We start from the raw sequence: 25,831 nt of genomic DNA on the forward strand, positions 1-25,831 counted from the left end.
CCAGGTTGGCGCGATTTGTAAGTTTGAGTAAAAAAAGTATGAATAGAAAGAAAATGTACATTTATTAATTACAGATAATTTTTAATACAGTTTTTTATATTATTTTGTTTTAAAATATAAAATAGCAATTAAACCCTTCTGGTTTCGAATTTGAATAAGTTGCAGAATTATTTTTTCGGCAGAAATCTTTTGGCTATTGCTTTTAGCACTGATTGAAAACCGTCTTCGCCATTAACAGCTTGAGCTTGGCGCCATATAAATTCGATAAGGCATGAGTCAAGATGATGACGGGCTGTTCCTCTCTGTTTTTTGTTGCGCCATTTGGCTGAGCCCCACACGCGCTCTACATGTTGTGTGTGAACGCCCGTGTTGGGATCCACAAAGTTATATTTGTGATTAACAGTTCCATGCAGAAATCCAGCATTTTCGAACTCACTTGTATTGTATCCGTTCCAGCAATCCGAATAAATGATGCTTCCTTCCTTAATATTTTTGCAAATTTTTTCCATGAGGGTAATGGTGCTTCTGTTAGGTACAGTAACCAAAAAAGTCTCTTTCTTTTCTCGACAAATTCCGCCAAAAACCCATTGCTGTGGTAGTACACGGCCTATAACACGTAGGGTTGCCGTAAGTAGGGTCACCAAATTTGGCGATTTATGCGAATTTTGGCCTGGTTGCGTTAATACGTAAGTACCAAACCCCTAATTCGGAAACGCCAAAATCCCGACGAGTCCGGATTACAGACTTTGTACTGTATATGTTTCTAACTAACAAACTCGTATGCCTACAAAATTGCACTTATAGATTTATGTGTTTTAGCAAATCCCATAGTGACTTCAGTTCTTTGTGTACTTTGTGTATTACTCTAAGTATTGTTTATAGTTTTTCTTTAGTTTTTAACCATCACACATGTAGAGTAGTTAGTATTTATCATTTTGTGAATATTTATGGTAACTAACATGTGATAATCTCAACATGTGATAATGTTGAGATTCTTTATGGTGTTTTTGTTATACATATAATATTTTTTAATTAAGTATAATTTTACAATAAAAAATTAACTATTAAATATTTTGGGTGCTTTATTTTTTCTTGCATTGTACTTTTGCATTTTATCTGTATTTCTACTTAGTTTTCACAGTTGTTGAAACATTTGTTATAGCCACAGACTAGATTTGTAGACCCATGTTATAGAAGAGTTCCACCTGATTGGACAATAATTTCTGAGCCATTATTTTCACTTCTCATGTTTGGAAATGCTAAAAAGTAGAACACCTTAGTACAAAAATATGGTAATCTGTCAACATCAAATCTGAGCTGTGTGGGTGATGATCCAGTTGTGCCAGCCTGAAGATTTAAATGCAGCTCGCATTTGAGCAGCAGTATGAGGCTTAAAATGGTCAGAAACAACTGACCTCTGTTAGACAGCATGGTATGAAATTTGTCTAGATCAGCAGTTCTCAACCTTTTGACTAACACATAACATCTAAACAAAAATTGAAAATCTTCTGTTCCACTACTATATTTTACAATGATTATTTTTCAGTTTATAAATAGAAGTGTATATATATATATGACGTATCAGCTTTAGTCGTAGCTTAAATAATCAGACGATAAGTTTAAAAAACAGGATCCATTTATTATTATTCAGGAGAAATAGCAGTTACAATCAGATATCCGGAGTAAATAAAAAGAATTACTAATAACTTTTTGTATGAAGTTTACTGCATCGTGACTTTAAGAAAAAGCCCCGATATTCCTTTTGCGAGTCTTTTTATAGCCTCTGGAAAGGCGCAGCTTCCAAAAAATAACGTCAGCCACTCCAGTTCGCTTTAGATATCTCCAGAAGTTTCTATAACTGTACGTGTAAAAAAGGCGAGAAAAACAACTTGACTACGGAGCTGTGGATTTAATTCCATGTACTTTAAATAAGAGAACGTCGCCATTAAAATTGAAAAAACATACTGTTAGAATTTTAAGTGTATTCTTGATTATGAAATTTTATTATTACAAATATTCCCCCCATCTGAAAAGGCTTGAAGCTGGGCGCTTCAACCACAAGACATTCCAAATAGAAAAAATATTTTAAATAATTGCTTAATTTGTTTGAAGAACTCGCATCCAGAATTTGAGTTACAATAATATTAATCATAAATAGACACTCTCACTATAACACAGTCATTAATAATATCAATATATAAATTCTAAATACTATATCTTAATATATTGACATTTATAGAAAATAAAGAAAAATAACATTATGCATGCAGTATTGGGAAAACATTTCTTGAGAACAGTTTCAGTTCTGGATCCAGGTCTTTAGAGATTGCTGCAAAACATTAGAGCAGTTCTTATTTTACAAATCTTTCATTTCCAGTTCGCCGTGGCTTTAATACTAAAAATTTCTATTTGAAGTGAGGTATTCCTCTATTTCTTCATATCATTGACAATTGAAATACTTGACTAATTTCTTAACATTTCTTTTTGTCTTTTAGTTTGTTTACAGTATTTCATTTTGACTACTTATTCGTATAAAATACTTATTTTGATAATAATCATCTTACACAATAATTTTACTCGTATTTTACCTTTTACTATCGACAATGACAATTATGTCATATACTGCATTGTCGTTCAACACGTCTGTTAAAAATCAGATATCTGGAGTAAATAAAAAGTTATTAGTAATTCTTTTTATTTACTCCGGATATCTGATTTTTGTAACTACTATTCCTCCTGAATAATAATAAATGGATCCTGTTTTTTAAACTTATCGTCTGATTATTTAAGCTACGACTAAAGCTGATGCATCACAAGGAGTCAGCAGGATGGGTGTACCCAAAAGGAAAATAATTCCAATAGAAGAGAAAGAACTTTTTAAGTGCAAGTTGTGTCTGTTTTTTACAACTGAAGAATTGTGAATTGTGATACAGCTTTGTCTTCAAATTTTGAGCGCATCTCATAATTAAAACTGCATGATTTGGATATTGTCTGCTGGAAAGAAGTGAAGAATTTCAATCATTTATGTTGTGTTTTTTTTTTTTTTTTTTTTTTTTTTCAATTGAAGAATTGTGGATTGTGATACAGCTTTGTTATCGCATTTTGAGCGTGTCTCATAGTTAGAACTGCATGATTTGGATATCTTCTGCTGGAAAAAAGCTGAAGAATTTCAATTTTTTATGCTTTTTTTTTTTTTTTTTTTTTTTTTTAACAGCACACAAACGAGCAGAATTAAATAGTGTACTCAACAGCCAAGTAAAAACATATTTTAAGAAATTATTTTTTCTCAGTGTGTGAACTAAGTTGCTATGAAAGTAGTTTGTTTTAAATATATTATGTTAAAGTAATTACAAGTTTATTTAAATTTCAAGTCTTATTCTAATTAATAGTATTCTAAGTAAGATTTGATATTATCCTGAAATGTGTAGTGATAATCATAAAATTTGAAAATACAAAATTTTTATTTAAGTCTATTATTCTATGAAGTGTTGATAATACTCTGAAGAGTTTTTGGTTTAAAAAAAATATTTTAACTATTGTAAAAATATTTTGAGAAAAGTGCACATTTTTTGTTCTCGAGAAAATTTTAAAGTTTCAGTTACAATGTCTACAAATCAGGAACCCGTTAATCTTGACGATTCACTGAACATGAATCAAGATACAATAGATTTAAATATTATTCCATTTGAAGATTCTAAGGACAGTGACATAATTTCTTGGTTAAGTTATTTTAACAAAGTCTGCCAAAATAAGGACGAAAATTGGAAACTTCAAAATATTTCTCGTTACATTAAAGGAAAAGCTCTCTGGCTCTATATTAAAAATTGCCATGAGCTAAAAACTTACTCAGAATTTGAACAAATATTAAAAGAAAACTTTATCGATCCCACCTTAATTACTTTCGGCGACTTCGCTAATTTAAAATATAACGCCAGAGAAGACATCACGAATTACTTTAGAAAGAAAATGGAAGTGGGTAAGCGGCTTAATTTGGATAAATCAATGATTTTAGAAGGTTTGACAGATGGTTTGCCAACGAACTTAAAGTCTTTGATGATTGTTCAAAGTCCCGCTAATCCAATAACTTGGTTAGAACAAGCCCACAAACTTCGACAAATTCATGAATTTAAAGATGAAAATTCACAAAATTATAACAGACATAGGAATAATCAACAATTTAGACAAGCTAATTTCCGAAATAATAATCGTCAGTTTGTTGATAATCGACCCAATGCATCTAATTACAAACCTCATAGTTTTCAACAAATTGGAAATAAATCTAACAGCAATATCAACAACGGAAAGAAAGTTGTAAGTCACCATACTAATAGTAATTTTGACGGTATAGCCCCATCACCTTGTAGAATATGTACCAAAAAATGGATACCAAATTGTTATCACTGGGCTCAAATCTGCCCATTCCAAATGAGAACAATGAAACTGAAACTAATTCTAATGTGGAAAACAAAAATTCGGGGTCTGATTCTTCGGGAATTTGACAACTGAGAATTAAGGGATTTTTATCCCATGGCAGATCAGTCGACTGTGTCGTGGACACTGGCGCGACATTGTCTATCATCTCAGAAAAATCTGCAAACAATTTACAGTTAAAAGTTCAAAAGGTAAAAGGTATTAAAATTAGACAAAGGAAATTTTTCTATTGATAAAAAGTGTAGATTACAAATGAAAATTGGAAATATTATTAAACTAATTAACTTGTTAGTGTTAGATACTAATTTAGATTATGTTCTTTTGGGTTTAAATGAATGTAAATTATTTGAATTAAAAATTGATTGTAGTAATTTAGTGGTAACTCAAAGAAATGAAAACATTTCAAATTCTGTGAATGTTAATAACAGAGTTTCTTTGCATGTACAACTTGATCAAGTACTTGAAGAAAACAGTAATGTAGTGCCATCAGTTAAGACAAAACCTAGAAGTAATATCTCTGAGGTAATAAGTGTTGATGAAAATAATATATCTAATGAAAATAACGTGTCTAAAGGTATAATAGTTAATGAAGGTAATAAGTTTAATATTATGAAGTGTAATGGTGATAAGATGTCTAAGGTAACAAGAGTTAATATAAATAACGAAAGTAATGTAAAACTAAAAAGTCAACACAGTGATGTGAAAAAACAAAGTAGTGAAATAACAACAGATTCAGAGAATATGGAGGAAGAAAACCCTGAATTAATTAAATTGTTAAATAAATATAAGATTGTGTTTTCCAAAAATAAATATGATGTAGGTAAAATTAACATTGAACCACAACAAATTAACTTGACTTCTGATTTGCCTGTCACTTTAAGACCTTATCAAACTTCCCCTAAGGAAGAAGAAGAAATTAGACGACAAATTTATCAATTATTAAAAAATGGAATTATTAAAGAAAGTAGTAGTCCTTATGCATCCCCAGTAACTTTAGTATTAAAACGCGATGAGGGCAAAAAAACCAGAATGTGTGTTGATTATCGTAAGTTGAATGCTTTAGCAAAGACTGATGCTCATCCCCTGCCCCGGATAGACTTTTTATTAGACAAATTAAGTTAATGCAAATGTTTTTTCTACAATAGATCTAAGATCAGGGTTTTGGCACATTCCTATTCACCCTGATGACACCGAAAAATTGGCTTTTATTACAAATTTTGGACTGTATGAATGGCTAAGACTTCCTTTTGGCTTCAAAAATGCACCGGCTGTCTTTAACAGAGTTATTAAATGCATTCTCACTAAAAATAAAATCCAATTTGCTTGTAGTTATTTTGATGACATAATTGTATACTCTTCTTCCAAAGAACAACATCTAAAGCATTTGAGTGAATTATTTGAAATATTTATTCAAGAAGGTATTAAATTGAACCAGAGTAAATGTGTCTTTGCCAAAGATAAAATCAATTTTCTAGGTTATGAAATTAGAAAGGTTAAAGTTACCCCAGATAACCAAAATATTGAAAGTATTAAAAATTTGAAATATCCAAGTAATGTAAAAGAACTACAAAGAGTGTTAGGCAGTGTAAATGTTTATCATAGATTCATACCTAATTATGCTAAATTAAGATCTCCTCTAAATAAATTATTGAAAAAAGATGTACTATGGCATTGGGATGATCAATATCAAACTGCTTTATACGAACTGAAAAATATTCTTATTTCAAAACCAGTCTTACAATTGTATGATCCAAATAAACCTTGTCATATTTTTGTTGATGCATCACAGATTGCTGTGGCAGCTGTTTTGAAGCAGCCAGATGAAAGTAATGTATTACACCCAGTTTCCTACCATTCTAGAGCTTTAAAAGATCATGAAAAAAATTATGCAATTACAGAACTTGAATGCTTAGCTATTGTTGATGCATTAGATAAATTTTATTACTATCTTCACGGTCAAAAATTTACAATCCTGCTGACTCCTTGTGATGTATCAGCTTTAGTCGTAGCTTAAATAATCAGACGATAAGTTTAAAAAACAGGATCCATTTATTATTATTCAGGAGAAATAGCAGTTACAAAAATCAGATATCCGGAGTAAATAAAAAGAATTACTAATAACTTTTTGTATGAAGTTTACTGCATTGTGACATTAAGAAAAAGCCCCAATATTCCTTTTGCAAGTCTTTTTATAGCCTCTGGAAAGGCGGAGCTTCCAAGAAATGACGTCAGCCACTCCAGTGTGCTTTAAATATCTCCAGAACATTCTATAACTGTACATGTAGAAAAGGCGGGAAAAACAACTTGACTACGGGGCTGTGGATTTAATTCCACGTACTTTCAAATAAGAGAACGTCGCCATTAAAATTGAAAAAGCATACAGTTAGAATTTTAAGTGTATTCTTGATTATGGAATTTTATTATTACAAACATATATATATATATATATATATATATTGCCATTTGCACACCCTATTAGCTATATTAAATGTGTACACATAAAAAATATTAAATTAAAAATTGGTTACCATTTTAAATATCAAAATTCCAAAATTTAGTATGAAATTTGAAATTTGGACCTGTTTAAGAGAGATCAATTTCTTTTTGTCTAGTCTTATTTCACTTAACTTTGACCATAAATTAGGATCCACTTTTAATTTTGTTCTTTATTTCAAATTCTGTTCACACAAATAGATTCTGCAAAAAGGCAATAAAAATGTAATAGCTTTATTTGAAATGCCATTAAGTTATTTTTGGGGGTTCAGCCAAAAGGTAACAAGTGTGTTATTTTTATAATCTTCAGTTAGAGTTCGATAACAGGGAATTTCTATCGATTTTACTTTTTCTTCACGAGATTTTTGACTTTAATAGTTAAAAATACCTTATTTGTTTGCATACTACCTATTTTTCTCCTGCATACTACCAGTGGCACTCGTACCATGGGTTGAGAATCACTGGTCTAGATTATAATGTAAAGTTTCTTTAAAATTGAATGGTATGCTGCAGCATTTAGTTGCTTCCTACAGAATGAAGGTCATCAGCAAAACACTGCATTTGACCCCAAAATATGGTTTTACAAAAACACAAATATTTTTCTTGTCACTTAAAATTTTACCATCAACAGAAATTATGTGTGTTGTCACTACATTGATTGCTATTTGAATTCGGATCTACCTATGTTTCATCACTTGTGATAATATATCTCAATAGTTCATAACATTTCCTGGGAAATCGTATAAAGAAATATCAAAGCATTAACTAATCTGTTGATTTTGTGTTCCCCAGTAAGCTGCTTTGGAACTCATTGATAGCACAACTTCCTGCAGCCGAAATTTTCTGATACAGTTTTATAAACAATTGATCACCTTATGAGCACTTCACCGAAATATAGAAGTGGTGAATCATTTGTTTTTAAAAAATCATGGTATCTGCTACATGTACAAGATCAGCAATTACAAATGATTGAGCCAAGCATGGGGGTTTCTCCTGTATGTTCTCTTGGCCTTCCTTAAAAGTCTCACTCACTCACAAAATTTGCCATAATTTGGCATTTAGACTATACATTTCACAGATTTGATGAAGAATCCTTGCTGTAACATTTCTTATAATTATATTTCAGTAATCATTATATTTCAGTAAATGAAATAATAGGCCTTATTTTATAAACTATAGGCTGCTCGATCTTCTTAAACATTTCCATCTCACAATACAAAAAACTGCACATTCTTTTGAGATGATTTGAAACAACATCTGTTTCAATATGAGGAAGATGTTGTGCATGTGCAAAATTACATATTCGTGTACTTTAGAAAGGTATTGCCAAATTATCCTTACCAAAAAATCTCAAATGTTTTTATGTATAATAAAATATGTCTATTTTGTATGCAGGTTTTGTTTTCTGTTCGATATCTGTGATTTATGTGCAGCTTCCTCCTAATTCGCAGTAAGTTTTCTACATATTTGTGTTCTATTTATTTATTTTTTTAGTTGATCAGATATATCATCTTGCATCTCCTGCATCACCCCCACACTATATGTTTAATCCTGTGAAGACAATTAAAACAAATACTATAGGAACAATAAATTTGTTAGGTATGTTGGACTGAATTTTCTTTTATAAATTGAAAACATTCCTTATTCATGATTATGTGGTCGAAAATAAAAACACATTAAAACAGATATTACTTTGTGTAATTTAAAATAAGCAGTGTTAATTTAGATGCTACTTAACTGTAGATATGTATGATAAATTTTGTTGGCAAATATCAAAACTTGGAGATTTGAGGTAATTGCAGAATGATGCTACTAAAGCAATTTGATTAACTGAATATAATAACAGTAATAAATGTTGATATGCAGTTATCATCTGTTAATATTCTCTCAATAGGTTTAGCTCGAAGAGTTGGAGCTAGGATCCTAGTTGCTTCAACTTCTGAAGTTTATGGAGATCCTGAAGTTCATCCACAGAGTGAAGATTATTGGGGCCATGTTAATCCTATTGGTCCACGATCTTGCTATGATGAAGCAAAGCGTGTAGCTGAAGCTTTAAGCTATGCATATGCAAAACAAGTAATTAAAATCATAGAAATAATTATATTTTTGCTTATTTTGTACATGCTATTTCATTCTAATTAAACTGATTTGTGTGAAGAATATATTCTAGTTTCGTTTTCTTAGGCTTTACAGATTTACTGAAGCTGTGTAGAAAATTAAAAAATTAATCTAAAAATGAATTGATGCTTCAGCTTGTTTCATAGGTGTATATAAGTTTAGACGATTGGTTTATTTGCATGTTTGGTAATGTAAGTAGTATTTTTTTTTTTTTTTTTTTTTTTTTTTTAGTTAGTTTTAAATTTGACATATAAACTGGTTTGCTAGTCAGGCTAAATTTTTTCAACTTATCTGTCAGTTTATATATGGATTGGCTTATATCCAGAAATATACCCAGTAATTCATAAACATTCCTTATTCATGATTATGTGGTCGAAAATAGTACTGATATAGATTGTACTTTATTAGTCCAAAACTCTCTAGTCCAGCAATTTCTAATTTGGTGCATTTTGTATCTGCTGCCATTAGTTTGGAGTCTTCTACCAGCATGGTCCTCTTAGTGGAACTCAAAATTGAAAATTTATATTTAATGTAATCGAGTATGTTTCAGCTTCACAGTCCTGTTAATTTCATATATACAGCAGTATTATTGCCCTGGAAGATATCAATTAATCATTTGCACTCGAGGCCTTTTTTGGTTGGGTGAACAAGCAACTCGAGATGATTTTAGCTTTAATTTTTTCTAAACCTTAAAATATTCTTTATATATATTTTTCCAAGCGAATGCTATGCTGAGACTGATTAAACTAAGCTAAGATTTGGCTAAGAATGCAAGCCGAGCTTGGTCCACGAAAGCACTTCAGATAAGAATATCTCCTCACACATTATAAATAAATAAATCGAGTTCCAAAATGCCATATTGCCAGTACAGTGCGCATTGAGTGGTGGATTCAAACCTCCTGGGCACCATAGTGGTGCCGCTCAAGTGGATGCTTCAAATCAGCTGGGCGCAATAGCGCCACCACTCGAGTGGATGCATCAAACCTTCCAGGTGCCATAGCAGCGCCACTCAAGTGAACCCTTCAAACTGGCCTAAGCACTGATCGAGTGCAAAGGGTTAACATATCAAGAGTACAGAAGATGTTACTATACATGCAGAAGGTGGTGCTATACATATTAAGATTATATTTATTGTATGTGCAAAAGATGATAATATACATATGAAGATACTATACATGCGGAAGATGATAATATACATATGAAGATAATCCGTTACATGCAGAAGATGATCCTATATATAGGCATAAATCTTTGTATATCTATGTTTTAAAAGTTAGATTTATTAGAGGAGGGAACAAACTAATAGAATCCCAGTAAAAACATTATGTGAAGTTGTCAGTTTTTATTTAAGTGTTTATAATGTAAAAGGAGATGATATTAAAGATATTTTGATGAAGAAGTTATGTAATTTCATAACCAAATGCTTTCCTTCATTTACAGCATTTTCATTTTTATTTAATGTAAAATGAAGCTTGATTTTTATTCACTATATTTATATTTTATTGCTGTTATGTTCATTAAGAATTTTTCCAGATATTTTTAATTTTATATAGAATTATTATGTGTAAAATTTAATATTTTCTCTCCCACCATAAAAAAAATTCTAACTATACTTTTAAAATTTATTCATTATGTCATTTAATTTGTTTATTTATCCATATCTACTTAATAGATTTCTACTTGTTAACTTGAAATTTCATTTACTTGACACACACACAAAGAAAAAAAAGTGGGAGGGGAAGAAAAGAGAAACTTTGTTGAATGCATAGTGTTAATTACATATATGAGTTTATCTATTTCATCAAAAAGCTCAAATTTTATAAATGCATAATGTTTTCTATTGCATTTAATTGTGGTAGTTATTAAAAACCCATATTATGAATTAAATATATGTGTCATATAAATTTTTCCCTTGAATTAGGAGAAAGTAGAAGTTAGAGTAGCTCGTATTTTTAATACATATGGTCCAAGAATGCATATAAATGATGGTCGCGTAGTCAGCAATTTCATTCAACAGGCTCTACAAAACCATTCAATAACAGTAAGTAAAGTGTTGTATTTCTCCTTACTTTTGCAATGTCATATGCACTTGTTCCTTTTTTTTAATGTTGTGTATTAGCCTGAGAAAAACATAGTTTTTATTGAGGGGGTGGATATGCTTTATAACAGAGGCAGCCAATCTTGGACACATCTGGTTATAGTAGACCATTTAAAGGTTAAATTAAATTTAATGTGGATACAGAAATCTAATTCTGTTGCCTTAAATTCATTGTTATATGAATGACATATTTTTTTCTTCGCCCCTAAATCTAAATTTTGTTATTTGTGACCAACAAATCAACATTTTTTGACACTGCTAATGGAAAATTTAATAGATTGCAGATTAATAGCAAATTATGGTAGAATGAAAGTATGACAGAGAAATCAGAATCATTAACCAGTTATCCAAGTTTTAATTAGTAGATCTCTACATGAAACAAATTCAGCTATCTTGAAGTCGAATGACAAATTCCTGTGGAGCACATGTATACAACATTTTATTAGTACACAATGTGTCATTTTAAATTTGCTTGAAACAAGACCTAATATGAGTGTCACAGGAAAAGATGAAAGTATTTTGCAGTAAATTTAGCCTGTTACTGCCTATGCATTTCCATGAATAAAATGTTATTCAGAAAAGTGATTGGTTGCATTGCAGTTAATCTTAGTGATGATTTTCACTTCTCAGATTCTTAACGAAGCCTCAGATTGCATTTTATGTATTTTTATCTTCCTTTGAGCTAATAAGCATGAAATATAAATACATACTCCTGTTGCATATTAATTTTTTTGTCATTTTATGTACTCTATGTATTCAATTTCTTTCATGTTATAGCTTATATTGATTGTCATTACCTCATGATGTCCCACTATTCCAAGTTGTGTTGGTGTTAGTACAAGGTGTCCCACAAAGGACCCTCGTTTTTAAAATTAAATAGTTCAAAAAACAAAGATCGATAAAAGAATTAAACAAAAGGTATTTTTGTTGAAACAGCTGTAAAAATCTGATACAGAAGTTTCACATTTAGTTACAAAAGTTGCCAATAGGGGCTGCTGTACGCTGTACTACCAAGAAGGAGTCCCTATTAAGACTGATCTGAAGTCCAGAGAGATCAGTCTGTGGACAGTTTCACAGTTAAAAAGTGGCAGGATGTTAGGGTATCGAAGCATGTGCATAAAATCATGTATTGCATAGAATGTGTTTTTATGGTACTAGAATTTCACAAGTTAAGTTACAGTTCTGTGGCAACAAGGCACAGTTTTCAATCCTCATTCTACATTGCAAAAGGTCCTGATTTGAAAACTTTTGTGTTCTTTTTGATAAATTTCAATGAACAGGGAGCATATTTCTTAAATTTCACTGTTTCTTTTATTGGTCCACATTTATAAAAACTGTTTAAGCATTTATGATTTAAATATGTCTAAAACAGTGATAAAATTTAAATTTCTAAATTGCATTTAGAAAAATAGGAAAAAAATTTGTGTTTAGTGAAGATTATAATTTTTTTCTTTCATTTATGAATTTTATATTGTCCTCTTGCTAAATTTAAGGTTGCTAGTAATCTAGGAGAAGAAATTATAAATCTCTTTCTTTGAAAAGATATAATTGTTGTCTGATGGAATTTTTATTCACATGACATGAAAATTTATATTTGTGTACTAAATATTTTGCAGATTTATGGCACTGGAAAGCAAACTCGATCATTCCAGTATGTTAGTGACTTAGTGGATGGACTTGTTTCACTTATGAACAATAATTACTCGTTGCCAATTAATTTAGGCAATCCAGAAGAATATTCTATTGAGCAGCTTGCTACAGTAATTAAAGAATCAGTCGGTAGGTTTTTTAAAAATTTTTCTAGGATCTGTATAATTTTGAAAACGTGTTTATTTTATATAAAACAGAAAGAAAAGGGAACTTACAAATGGAGTGACTGAATACTGTAATTTATTATAACATATATGAACAATAATTACTAGTTTATTCAATTGAATGAAGATATGGAATACGTCTTATTCATGCTCTTCTATTTTGTGCAATTAAAATTAGTTTTGACATGTAGTCATCATTTTTTTTTAAAAAAAAACTTTTATTGTATTTATTATTTATTTTAACTTTTATTATACTTAATTCTTGGTGAGGAGAACTTTTATGGCTTGAATTTTTAAAGAGTTTATTTATTTGTTTATTTTAGTATGTTCACTACAAACTGGCTTGTATATGAGCTTTATGATTTTTGAAGTAGACCAATGACTCATATGGGAGATGTGGTAGAGGCGTAGTCCTTTTTTTAGTTGGATTGTACCATATCATCTGTATGCATTTAAGCAATGCATAGTCTGTGAGAAACTATGACTCGTATTTGTTCTTATATGGTCTCGGGTTCTGACTTGTTGTTTATAGGTTATATTAATGTTTACACATGCAGTGCGTGTGTTTGTACTACATTATACATTTTGCAGAAAATTATATATGTATTTGTAATTAATAATTTTATAACTAATACATATATGCATGATATTAGCATTTTAATTAATTTTTGTGGAATATTTCCAATGATTTTTAATTTCCCATCATCATAAAGAGAAGAAAATGAAAGCTGATTGTTGCAGAATTGGAAGATGTAGTAAATAAAATACAAGAACATAACAAGTTTAAATGAGTCTATTTCTAATAACGATTAGTATCAAAATCTCTATGATGATTCTGATTGATTATATATCATTTCTATATGGATTGGTTACATCTGAAATTTCAGCATTAAATCATATTGAATAGGAAAGTAATCAAGAAAATCCTCTCATATATGATTTTACATGTTTAGAAAGGATAAACAGAATTTTGCTGAAAATGTTTTGCCCATGCATATATTTTGTACTTTTTCTGATGACACAGAATTCAATAAAATTGTGGAGTGGATAAATTCTAAAGCAGTTTGAGTATCCAGTAATGCAGAAAAAAATATCAAACATTCATTGGTAGAAAAAATATTGATACAACTGAACTAAAACAGTTTCTTGAACTGTGCATTGCAATGGGTAATGTACAAATGACTTAATATCAACTGCTATTGGTAAAAGAAGAAAAATGATATTTATACTTGTTTATAAATTACATTGAGATGCAACTGATTCAAAATGATTCTTCATTGTAAGAGAGCCGTTGAACAGCAGAGTGGTAAAGTCCTTGAACACTGGTAGTTTGGTCTGGGTTTCAAATCCTGGCAAATGGGCTGGCTGCATGGGTGTTTTCATAGTTTTCCCTATGTGTAATATGTATAGATTTTAGAATGCACAACTTTTCTTCCCTCACTTTACCTTGTAACATTTAAAATTTTTCTTTATGATTCGTTTCATAACGGCAGTATAAGTTGTAATCTTTTAGAACCGATATTCACTTATTACAAATAAAACATACAATTTTACTGTGCACAAGTCTACAAAAGTACATAATTTTCCATTTATCTTGAAAAGCATGTACTTCTTTTACAAATTTAATTCAACAGAATGAATCTTCATATGAAAGCAACATTCAAACATATTGCACAGTTTCATATAATTGGTACTGATCTAACAACAAGCTCAAATAACAGGTTTTACAAGCCATACCTTAGTTTTTCTCATCCATTTAACAATACGAATTGCTAAATGGATACATTCCAGCTTACTAGTGACTGACTCCAAAATATAAAATTTTGCCAACAACTGTTGGCTTGCGACATTATTGATTGTATGATATTTCACTTTATCTCACTCATTCCGGCTTGGTGTGCAAGCATACAAAGTCTCCGATTTTTTTCATTTCACTGATGTTATAAATCTGTGCTGTTTGTTTCTTTTTCATTCATTACCAATCGTGCATATTAACATAATCCATATGTCTGTAATGTTGTTTACGTTTATATTTAAAATGTTTGTTTGTTGTTTATGTTTATAATTTCCTGAAATTCAATGATTAATGTTATTTTTTGCGCCTAAACTTCTTTTGTGGGTCCATAAGAAACCTGTTATATGCATCATATATGTACTTTTGGCTATGTGCCAGGGCTAGCTTCGAACTCAGTTAAAATGTAATGGTTTCAGAAGTGTCTGCTAAACATTTGCAATCCATTGCACAATGAATTTAAGCTATATTGAAATCCATGAACACTATTAAAGCAATTGCATACCTGAAGTGTTTTGGTAAGTGACACCCACATGCCACTGCTATATATCATAATACGGTCAAAAGTCGTTAAGCCAGACTCGTTGGGACTTCGGCGATTCCAGATTATCGATTTTTCCGGATTATAGATCATCAGTTTAAATCTGGTAAGATGGAATGCAGAAATTATACAATTAAAAATATGAAACTGTAATTTATGAAATAAAGAGCAATTATGATCTAAAGGGTATCAAAATTTACAAAACAAAAGCTTAATATTTATTTGTTTACTTTATTAAACATTTCTTTCAGTGTAAATTGTTTAAGTTGCTTCGTTTTGTATGTGATAATACATTCTCTTTAATTCTATAAACAGACATAATTTCTTGTTCAGTTACAAAGTTCCACTGTTTAAGTCCTACAATTGCTGTGTTGAGAATACCGACTAATTTATCAATCGAAATTTTTTCGTTTTCAATAACCTCTGTCACTTTCTTCGCTATCAGAAGCGAATTATAATGACGAGGACTTTGATTTAAATCATATCAAAGACGAAGTACATCGAGATGAAATACTGCATTTAGTAAGGAATTATAAGCCAAATAAAATAAAAACATCTGCCCTGAAGATAAGGATAGTGCTGACAGATCAACTTCCAATTTATTGCACGCTGCGGTGTTAAAGATAAACAAAGTTTAGATAAACAAAGGATATGCCTTTACCCATATTTTGCAGCAATTCCACTTTTTGTTTAATGTACTTCAAAACATACTTTCGCTTTGTAGATCCTTTACATATTAGTAAATATATATCATAAATTCTATTTGACATAATCGAAAGTTCAAGCTTACTTTTATAAAATTGCTCTAACAGTCTGCAAAAAATAATAAGCCGAATCCAATTTGAAGATTAAGGAACAAAGCAATCTGCAACATTAACTGAATTAGGTAATTTTAGCTTAGCTTATACCGTCCGTTATACATTAAACGCGCATTCGTAAACATATTTTGCGCACACGCACATGCATATTCACAGCCGTAAAGGTCTTACTTGCATGCGTCAAAGTGACGCATGTGCAGAAAGTTTGTAGCTTTGAGGTCCGGATTATGGGTGTCCGAATTAACGACTTTTGACTGTATTACTCCATAAATTTTACATGCTTTCCTTCTTTGGTTCATATTTGCTTTTGTAATAAGAAAATAATAATTTTTTTTCACTATTAATGTGCTTTTTCCTAGACAGATTCAATTGAACATTAAGACTCCTATGTGGAGCACATGGTCTATTTGATAAACGATGTCTGTTCAAGGAAATGAACTGGTCATAGATATGAGTTATCCCAGATATGAGTTATAATAAAAAATAATATCAGAATTATGTTTTTGATTAAAATTTTGTCCTCAATTTTCTCAATTCCTCCTATTGGAACTAGTTTTGGATATTACTATACAAAGGTATATTATTGGTCTATGGAAAATGGTGCTGACAGATGTAACATGCTGTTTTACATGTCGATGGTAAACATGTTAAAATTGTTTTTGTTCCAAGCTATTAAGCTGTTTCCTTAGTTTTAGTTTTTTTTCCGTTTTCATTGATTTTTAATATTTATATTTTTTAAACACAGTTCAAGAAATATTTTAATAAACATTTCAAAATTTATTTCTTATATTTAATTTTGGAAATAAGTAGAATTTGAAACATTGTTTAGTATTAACTTATTTCTGTTAGGTGGTGTGAGTCCTATTGTAAAGCAATCTGGTGTGCAAGATGATCCCCAGAGAAGGAAACCTGATATTAATAGAGCCAAACTGTATTTGGGATGGAGTCCCAAAGTAAGTATTAATGTTATTATTGAGCATTTCATTTGCCGAATAGAAATTTCATTATTTTACATGGCCAAATTCTAAATTAAATGAAGCACGATAAAGTAAAAATATGCATGTTTAAACAAATGTAATATTTTAAGCATGTGTATTTTTACTTTGTTATGCAAGTTCTGTTTTTTTCTGAAATATCTTCAACATCAAAATAAATTTAAACTAATTAAAATAGAGACTTTTTTTTTTTTTTTTTTTTTACGATTCTACCTGCCTTCACTTCAAGTTTGAATTGCATTTTCTATGTTCAAAGCTAGTAATTTGAGATGTAGGTTTAATGATATGAAGCGAAGAGAGTTTTAATTCCTTTTTATTAATGAAATGCATAAGAATTTTATTTTATCATTCACGATGCTTTTGAAGTTATAGCAGCTTAAAATTTCTATTTCATTTTTAGAGGTTACTCTTGTACCTACCTCTAAACGAAAAGCCATATCAGTCTGTTTGTATGTCTGCCTTGCCTGTTGCTCTAGCATTTTATCATATGATTTTGAATATTTTGATTTACTTACTTTATTTTCCCTTCACAACAACATGACTAGTGTCTGGAGTTTTTTAGATTGATAGTCTTGAATGATTGCATATGTATTTCAGATCTATTTTTTCAAGCCTCAAATTTGTAAAAAAGATAATTATTTTCTTTCCCGATAGAAACAAATAGCGTACAGAGCTTCATGTTGCAGCATATAGCAAATTAGACACTTTAGCAGAGTGGGTTTGATGATAAAAGAACGGTAGTAGAATAGCATTTGCTGGGGGAATAGCAAGAATAAAAAACTGTACAGAATATAGAGTAGACATGAAAAATAAATGTTTAGGGAATTTGGTCTTCAGGATTATTCATAAGCTGGAAATATAACAGCTCTTTAAATTCTATGAGAGTGAACGCCTTATTTTCTCAGAAAAGAGCAGAACTTTTGCAAGGACTGAATATTATTTCTGTTGTTTTTCTTCAACAATCCATTAGGATACGATTGACATTAATGATACACTTTACCATTATCTTGTTATTTGAATTTCATTATCACGGTGGAGAGCTCATGGGATGGTCAGAATTTATGTAATTTTTGTGAGATCATCACTCTCATTTCAGATAGAGTAGTTTTTAACTTTTTGAGAGGATAATAGTACAGGAGAGTGTTTGCAATTTAAATTTTACAATAAAACTTCAAATGTTAAGTTATACCTGATTGAAAGTTGTTTAATCCATAACATTACAGTTTTGAAACTTGATTAGGTATGAGAGAAATAAAAAAAATATATTAGCAATGATTTAAATGATAGAGTTTCATAGTCATGCCATGAAATAAAAAAATATCTTACGTTTTAGACTGGCACATGCAAAGTTTTGTGTGACACAATGCATAGCAAGTAGAAGCCCCATTAAAAAAAAAAAAAAAAAAGAGTTAACAGCAGAAAACAGTTTCTGTTTTAAAATATGCAATGTGTTTTTATATTGCTGCTGTGAAACAGGCATTTGCAAGATAGTCCAATGCAATTTTACAAACCCATTGGATCATTCAGTGATGGTATTAACAGTATAAGAATATTGGTTACCTGTGTCATGAACCCCGGATGGCCAAATGATTCTAGTGAAACAACAGAGAAAATTAGTATCATATATAAACCCTCAAAACTAAACAAATTTTGCTAACTGTGAACATGGTATTACTGCAGCCAACCATTTGGAAAATGTTTTATGACTACAGAACTGATTATATCCATGTGCTCCTCTCTATTACGTGTAGCATTATAGGAGTTTCCAGGGCTACACTTTTACAGCTGTTTTGATGATCCCAATGAGCAAATGTCATAATGCATGTAAGCTGAATTGGAGCATAACTTAATAGGTAGCCATGTAACAAGAGGAACACACATTGAACACATCACTGTAGGATCATGACTTAAATTTGAGAGATTTGTACTTCTTCACATGTTCTCATTTTTATATTTGCAATACTGTGTGAAATATGATGTTTAAAAACCCAGTGAATCATTTGTTGTAATAAGCATATATTTTGACTAGTCTGGGTCATAACATTGCAATAAATATTCGGCTTAAAGCTGCTTGCAAATTCTTAATTGCTTCTAATTTCCATTAAACATACAGCAAAATTATTTTGCATCATTTGCTTTAGAAATGAGTGTATGCATTTTGAGTCTTTAGAGAAAGTCTGCTAATTTTATTTTTTCTTTCCTTAAGATATAAGAACTCATGCTGCATTTGCTTTGAATTCAAATTACTTTTTTTTAAACAAGTGTTCCTTCTCAATGGATGTTAATCATAACTTAAATTTATTAACTATTTTAACAATGTAACTTCTTCCTGCAGAAATTATTTTTACTTCTGCAGAATCCACAGAAATTATTAGTATGTTTGGTCATTCCTCTTTTTTTAAAAAGTAAATGGTATACCTGTGTTTTAACTGACCTTTTCAAACTGGTGCATACTGTAGAAAAGAGTAAAAAACTATTGCTTCAGACAGACATAAATGGTATTGTAAGTCAAATTCTTAGTATTTTAGTGCTTTTAAATTATCCATAAATCAGATCATATTTTTCGGATAATAATTTTCCCAAATGGCATCCCTTGTGATGTAGTTGTTGTGTTAGTTTTAATTTTCTTAATCTCATCAGCAAATATCCAAACCAAAATTAAGAAGGAAGTATTAAATGTTTGTTGGCTGGTTAACAGAAGCGTAGCTAGGGTTTTCAGCACTTGGGAACAGCTGAAGATTTTGCGTGCCTTTCTGTGTGTCATGGAGGTAGGAAGCCTTTCTTACCTCCATGCTGTGTGCCACGAATGGAAAACACTTCATTCTAAAATTCCGTACCATCAATTTGGTGCCCCATAGATGCTGTGCCCAGGGACAAATATCCCTCCTTACCCTACCCTAGCTACGCCACTGCTGGTTAAATAGTGCTTTCCTCCCATCTAATATTTAAAATTTTCAGCTGATGAAATAAGAATATTTTTATCTCTGATTGAAAATTTAACGGGGTACAGCATGATTAAATACATAGACTCCAACTACTACGGATTCTCCGTAGTTTCTACGGAAATTCATGAAAAACTACGAGCTACGAAAAGTATGGAAAAAACTACAGATTTTACAGAAACAAGAGCAGGAGAACCAGTACGCAAAACGGAACCAACTAATTCATCCGATGATTGGCTGAATACTCGTGTTATCATATATCACGTGTTGAGTGCGTTCCTAGTTTTGAAGAATTAGCCAATCGTAGATCAGTAACTCCAACCGTTAACGACTTATCAATAGTTCCACCCAATTGTCTGTCTCCCAGGTTCCTCGCTGATGCGTGTTTAGGCTGCATTCGGCTGCATTGTGTAGTTTACGGCGAGAGCTTAGCGTGTGTCTTGTGAACTGTGAATCAGGTGAAAGATTTTTAATCATAATGCTGCCTCGAACGAAGAAGCCAAAATTATCAAAGCAGAAGTTTAAAGATTCATATTCTTCAGAATTTCCATGCATTAAAGCGTCCGAAATTTCTGTGAATCACGCACACTGCAGTGTATGCAACAGACTTCTCAGTTGCTCATGGCGGAAAAGATGACTGTAAACGGCATGTGTTTTCTCAAAAGCATATAGAACTTGGCACCGTAAAATCTAAAGAAATAACAAATTTCTTAATAAAAGATGATGAAACAGATCCTATAAAAGCCGAATGCTATTTTGTTCATTTTTTAATTGAACATAATCTACCGCTTTCTGTTTCGGATCATTCCAAAGAGCTTTTCAAAGCAATGTTTCCAGATTCTGCCATAGCAAAAAAATTTAGCTGCGGTCATACCAAAACTGCTGCTATTGTGAAAACGCTTGCAGAAAATACTGTTGCTGATATTATAAAATCAGTGTACAGTACATCATTTTCTCTAAGTACTGATGGAAGTAATGATAACAATGATAACAAACTGTACCCATTGGTTATAACATACTACAGTAAAGAAAAGGGAGTGATAATTACTTCATTGATTTCTATTTTAGAATGCACGAATAATACAGGAGAAGGTATTTTTAATTGTATAAATGAAAACTTTAAAAACAAAGGTTTAGAATGGAAAAATTGCTTATCATTTTCTTCAGATAATGCTAGTAATATGATTGGAAAGTTTAAAGGTGTAGCATCATTTATCAAAATGCATCAACCAAGTATAATCACCCGAGGTTGTCCGTGCCACCTCTTGCATATAGCTGCAAAAAAAGCTACTGAAAAATTAATTGGCTCAGAAATTGAAATGTTGATAATAGATATATATTTTTACTTGGAGAAAAGTTCGAAACGGAAGCATGTTGCTCAAAGTTGCTTCAAAGTTGCTCAACAAATTTTGGGACAGAATGCAAAATCTCATAAAATTTTGAAATATTGCAGTACGAGATGGTTGTCTCTTTCAGAATCTATAACAAGGATTTTGGAACAGTGGGATGCTGTGATAAATTTTTTTGGAGATAAACCAGATAATAGTGAGAATGAAGGAAAGAGATTGCAAAACATTAAAAAAATTTTACAGTCACCGACCACCAAATTGTACTTGTTATTTTTGAAAAATACTTTGCCTTTGTTTATAACAGTAAATATTAATTTGCAACAACAAGCCCCTTATATACATAAATTGAGAAGAGAACTTTTTGAACTTATCCAGAATAAAGATATGAATTTATTTGTTAGATTCGTAAAACCATCAGTAATTTCTAAAGAAAATGAAGATGTTACTCTAACGTCTATTCCATTTCAGAAGTATAGTAAACAAAAAGAAAATGAAAATTTAGTGATTGGTGTGGAAACAAGACTATATTTAAAAAATGCCAAGTTGAATGAAAGTGAAGTGAAATCATTTTTCAATTCTGTGCGAGCTTTTTTTGTAACTGCATGTTCATATATAATTGATAAATTTCCACTGAGTGATCCATTTCTAAAACATGCTGAAGTTGCTGACATCAACTTGAGAACTGAAGTCTCATTTTCATCTGTTCTTTACTTGATGAATACTTTTCCATCCATTATTGATGAAAAATGTCTTAATCAAGTAGAAATTGAATTTTCCATGTATCAAGTAGATGATTTGAAAGAAATTGTAGATTTGCGTATTGATATAGCATGGGGAGAAATTGCCAAATTAAAAAATATGAATGGGTGTATTAAATACAAAGTATTGCCTTCTGTAATGCTTGCTGTCTTAATAATACCTCATTCAAATGCAACTTGCGAAAGAATTCAGACGGAATTTCGACCAAATTTAGGTCTTAAAACTCTTGAAGCAGTTTTGATTGAAAAAATAAATATGCAGGCAAATGAAGAACTGTGTTATAAAAAAACATTCTCAAAATCAGAACTTAAGCTTGCTAAGCATGCTACATATAAATCTTTGCATTCATAAATTATGCGTATTTTGTTTAATACTTATATGTATCATTCTTGGTTATTTAAATTTTATTTCCCTGTAGAAATCATATCCAGAATAAAGATATGATTTATAGCTTCTGATTTTTTCTATGATTAGTAGTGATTTGAAGTACTTTTTATTAGTGAATGCTTGAGGAGTTAAAAGAAAATTTCTAATTAAATGTGCATATAATTTACAAGGTATATTTTTAATTATTCAGTTTTATATGTATATGGATTTTAAATGTAATAATTGATTACAATTAATTATTAATTTAAAATTAATGAATGGTTAATTACAACATACGCTACGCGCACATTTTCAAAGTTGTAAAAATGTCGTTCGCGCGTTGACTACTGACAAGGTTTGCTGAAGGTTGGAGTCTATGTTAAATATATTGATAAATGCTTCAATTATCTTATGTAATCCAAGAAAACTAGTTGCAAGCCATAATGAAAATTGAAGAAATTCGTGTGACCGACTGGAATTCTTTGACATAAAAAGTCCCCCTCCCACTTCTTTCTTTCCCTTCAAAATCATTGAGTTATTAACATTCACAAGAAGACATGTTAGATCCAATTGTTCATTTTACTAATTCATCATCCCGAATCACCACAGGACATAAGCTGCTATTGTATCGACAAGGAATGAATAACTATAGATAACACATAATCTAAGTTTTAAAGGAGAATAAAATGAATGCCATCTTTGTTAGCCCGTTTTATTATCATACTGTCTGTGATGGCACTAACTGCCATCACAGACAGTATTCTAATAATGGAGAGCAAAATTAAAATGTGCTAGAATGTGATATCTTGAAAATGGCTGAAAATATGTAATCTGGAGTACTTCTAAAATAAATTTCCTGTACTAATTTCTACTAATCAGTTTAAAAGCATATGTTCTTTACTGTTGTATGTAAACTAAAATTCCTAAATATTCGCACTTGAACATATTGTTCATTGGAGCAAAATTAAAAGCTGCATAAAATCATAATTACTTGTGTGTGATGCAACATCATGAAATGCTAATTATTTAGGTAAAATTATTATAAATTATTTCCATGGCACTTGAGTTATGATTGGTTTGCTTACTTTCTAAAGAACTTTCGAGGCATTTTTATTAGTCAGTATTAGTTTTTCAATTAAAAAAGAACTCATTTTGATTATTTTTAATTTCTTCAGACTGCACTTTTTTGCCTTGTTGTTTGACTTATGATGTAATTTTTTATTGGTAGGTATCATTAAATGCTGGTTTGAAGAAAACTGTGGAATATTTTGTGAAAGAATTGATGAAAGAAAATGCCAAAGATGTATATTCCTGAAGCTGTATATTTCAGTATTATTTATATTTCCCTCACATCTTCCATCTGATCACTCAACTGAGCTGTAAAAAGGCTACAAGGCAGTGTAGATAAATTCACCAACATGCGACAAAGATTCAGGGACAGAATCACCAACATGCAGATTCAGGACAGTTTTAATATTGTTGATAAAAACTGCATAAATTGGAAAAGAATCAACTTTCTCCATTAAATATCATGATCATTGAATTTTAAAATCTGTGAATTTTGAACTTGAGATGAGATATGTGAAATCAGAAACGACTTCAAAATGCACAATATTCTTGAATCTGAACACTGAATCACAATACAAACTTAATGCCACTAATTAGTTCTTTAGCTACCACTGTTATCCATAGTCTAAATTATAATCATATTTGCCAAATTTCCTGCTGCACTTCACGTATTGTGCAACTGAGATAAGCAAGACTTTTGTTGAATAAATGACACTATATAGAGATTTAAATTTCTTTCTAATGAAGATTATGAAAAATAGATTGGACTCTCAGATATCTATTAGAAGTTGCCAAAGTGTGATGTCTTCTAATGTAACTGAGCTATTTTTAATTTAAAAAATAAAATTTGTTACATTTATTACATGCCACTTTAAATAATAATTGCAACATGCATTTGAAAAATTGTTATGAAATAATTGTTTTATTTTCAGAAAATAATTATATGTATATATAAATTATTTCATAACTGTATAATAATTCATTACATAAATATGAATTATCATTTTTCATTTTTATGAAGAATTTGGATTAAATATTATAAAAGTTGTCTTTGGGCTGTATATAGAATTTTTTTTTTAATTGTGTTGTTTATGAATTCTTCCATTGTTGAGTAAATTATATGAAATTTGATGGCAAAGCTACATCACTTATTTTATAATTAAATATTTTACACTTTTAGAAAGCCATTTTGAATCTTTGTATGGTTGTTATGTAACCTTTAGTAATTTTGTTATTATTAAGAATTTAAACTTGTTAAAATTTGAAATGTATTCATAGGTCATTCATGTCATTTCTTGAGCTGGTAATGACCCCCTATTTGGGTATATATAATGAGTTAATACAGTCAAAAGTCGTTAATCCGGACTCGTCGGGACTCTGGCGATTCTGGATTATCGATTTTTCCGCATTATAGATCATCAGTTTAAATCTGGTAAGATGGCATGCAGAAATTATAAAATTAAAAATATGAAACTGTAATTTATGAAATAAAGAACAATTATGATCTAAAGGAAATCAAAATTTACAAAAATTATTTATTTGTTTACTTTATTAAACATTTCTTTCAATGTAAGTTGTTTAAGTTGCTTCATTTTATGTGATAATACTTTCTCTTTAATTCTATGAACAGACATAATTTCTTGTTCAGTTACAAAGTTCCGCTGTTCAAGTCCCATAATTGCTGTGTCAAGAATACCGACTAATTTGTCAATTGAAATTTTTTCGTTTTCAACAACCTCTGTGTCACTTTCTTCACTATCGGAAGCGAATTATAATGACAAGGAATTTGATTTAAATCATATCAAAGACGGAGTACATCGAGATGAAATACCACATTTAGTAAGGAATTATAAGCCAAATAAAATAAAAACATCTGTCCTGAAGATAAGGCTAGTGCTGACAGATCAACTTCCAATTCACTGCATGCCACGGCTTCCCCCCCCCATCGCAGAGCAGCGTGAAATTGATAAACAGATTTCGAAATGATTAGAGAAACAAAGGATATGCCTTTATCCATTTTTTGCAGCAATTCCACTTTTTGTTTGATGGACATCAAAACATATTTTCGCTTTGTAGATCCTTTGGGAGCTCCAGCATCGGAAATTCTATTTGACATAAACAAAAGTTTAAGCTTACTTTTATTAAATAGCTCTAACAGTCTGCAAAAAATAATAAGCCGGATCCAATTCGAAGATTAAGGAACAACGCAATCTGCAACATTAACTGAAATGGATAATTAGATAATTT

General features: G+C 30.5%; 1 protein-coding gene across 2 annotated transcripts in view; it reads left to right on the forward strand.

The window, feature by feature from the left end:
- The window catches only part of Uxs (UDP-xylose synthase), a 41,280-nt gene extending 16,646 nt beyond the window's left edge, over positions 1-24,634 (forward strand). Inside the window, exons 5-10 of one of the 2 annotated variants that reach the window (XM_035350155.2) lie at positions 8,419-8,523; positions 8,819-9,000; positions 10,964-11,083; positions 12,757-12,919; positions 16,955-17,058; positions 23,745-24,634. In XM_035350155.2, the coding sequence (XP_035206046.1) occupies positions 8,419-8,523; positions 8,819-9,000; positions 10,964-11,083; positions 12,757-12,919; positions 16,955-17,058; positions 23,745-23,831 (761 nt within the window). In that variant the 3' untranslated portion in view covers positions 23,832-24,634. The remainder of the gene's footprint in view (positions 1-8,418; positions 8,524-8,818; positions 9,001-10,963; positions 11,084-12,756; positions 12,920-16,954; positions 17,059-23,744) is intronic. The other variant, XM_035350156.2, reaches the window with a different exon arrangement.
- The last annotated feature ends 1,197 nt before the right edge of the window (positions 24,635-25,831 follow it).

This window comes from Stegodyphus dumicola, chromosome 8 (genome assembly GCF_044657685.1).
Source record: "Stegodyphus dumicola isolate Sdum_Otavi_A_Nest chromosome 8, ASM4465768v1".
NCBI classification, from domain to species: domain Eukaryota; kingdom Metazoa; phylum Arthropoda; class Arachnida; order Araneae; family Eresidae; genus Stegodyphus; species Stegodyphus dumicola.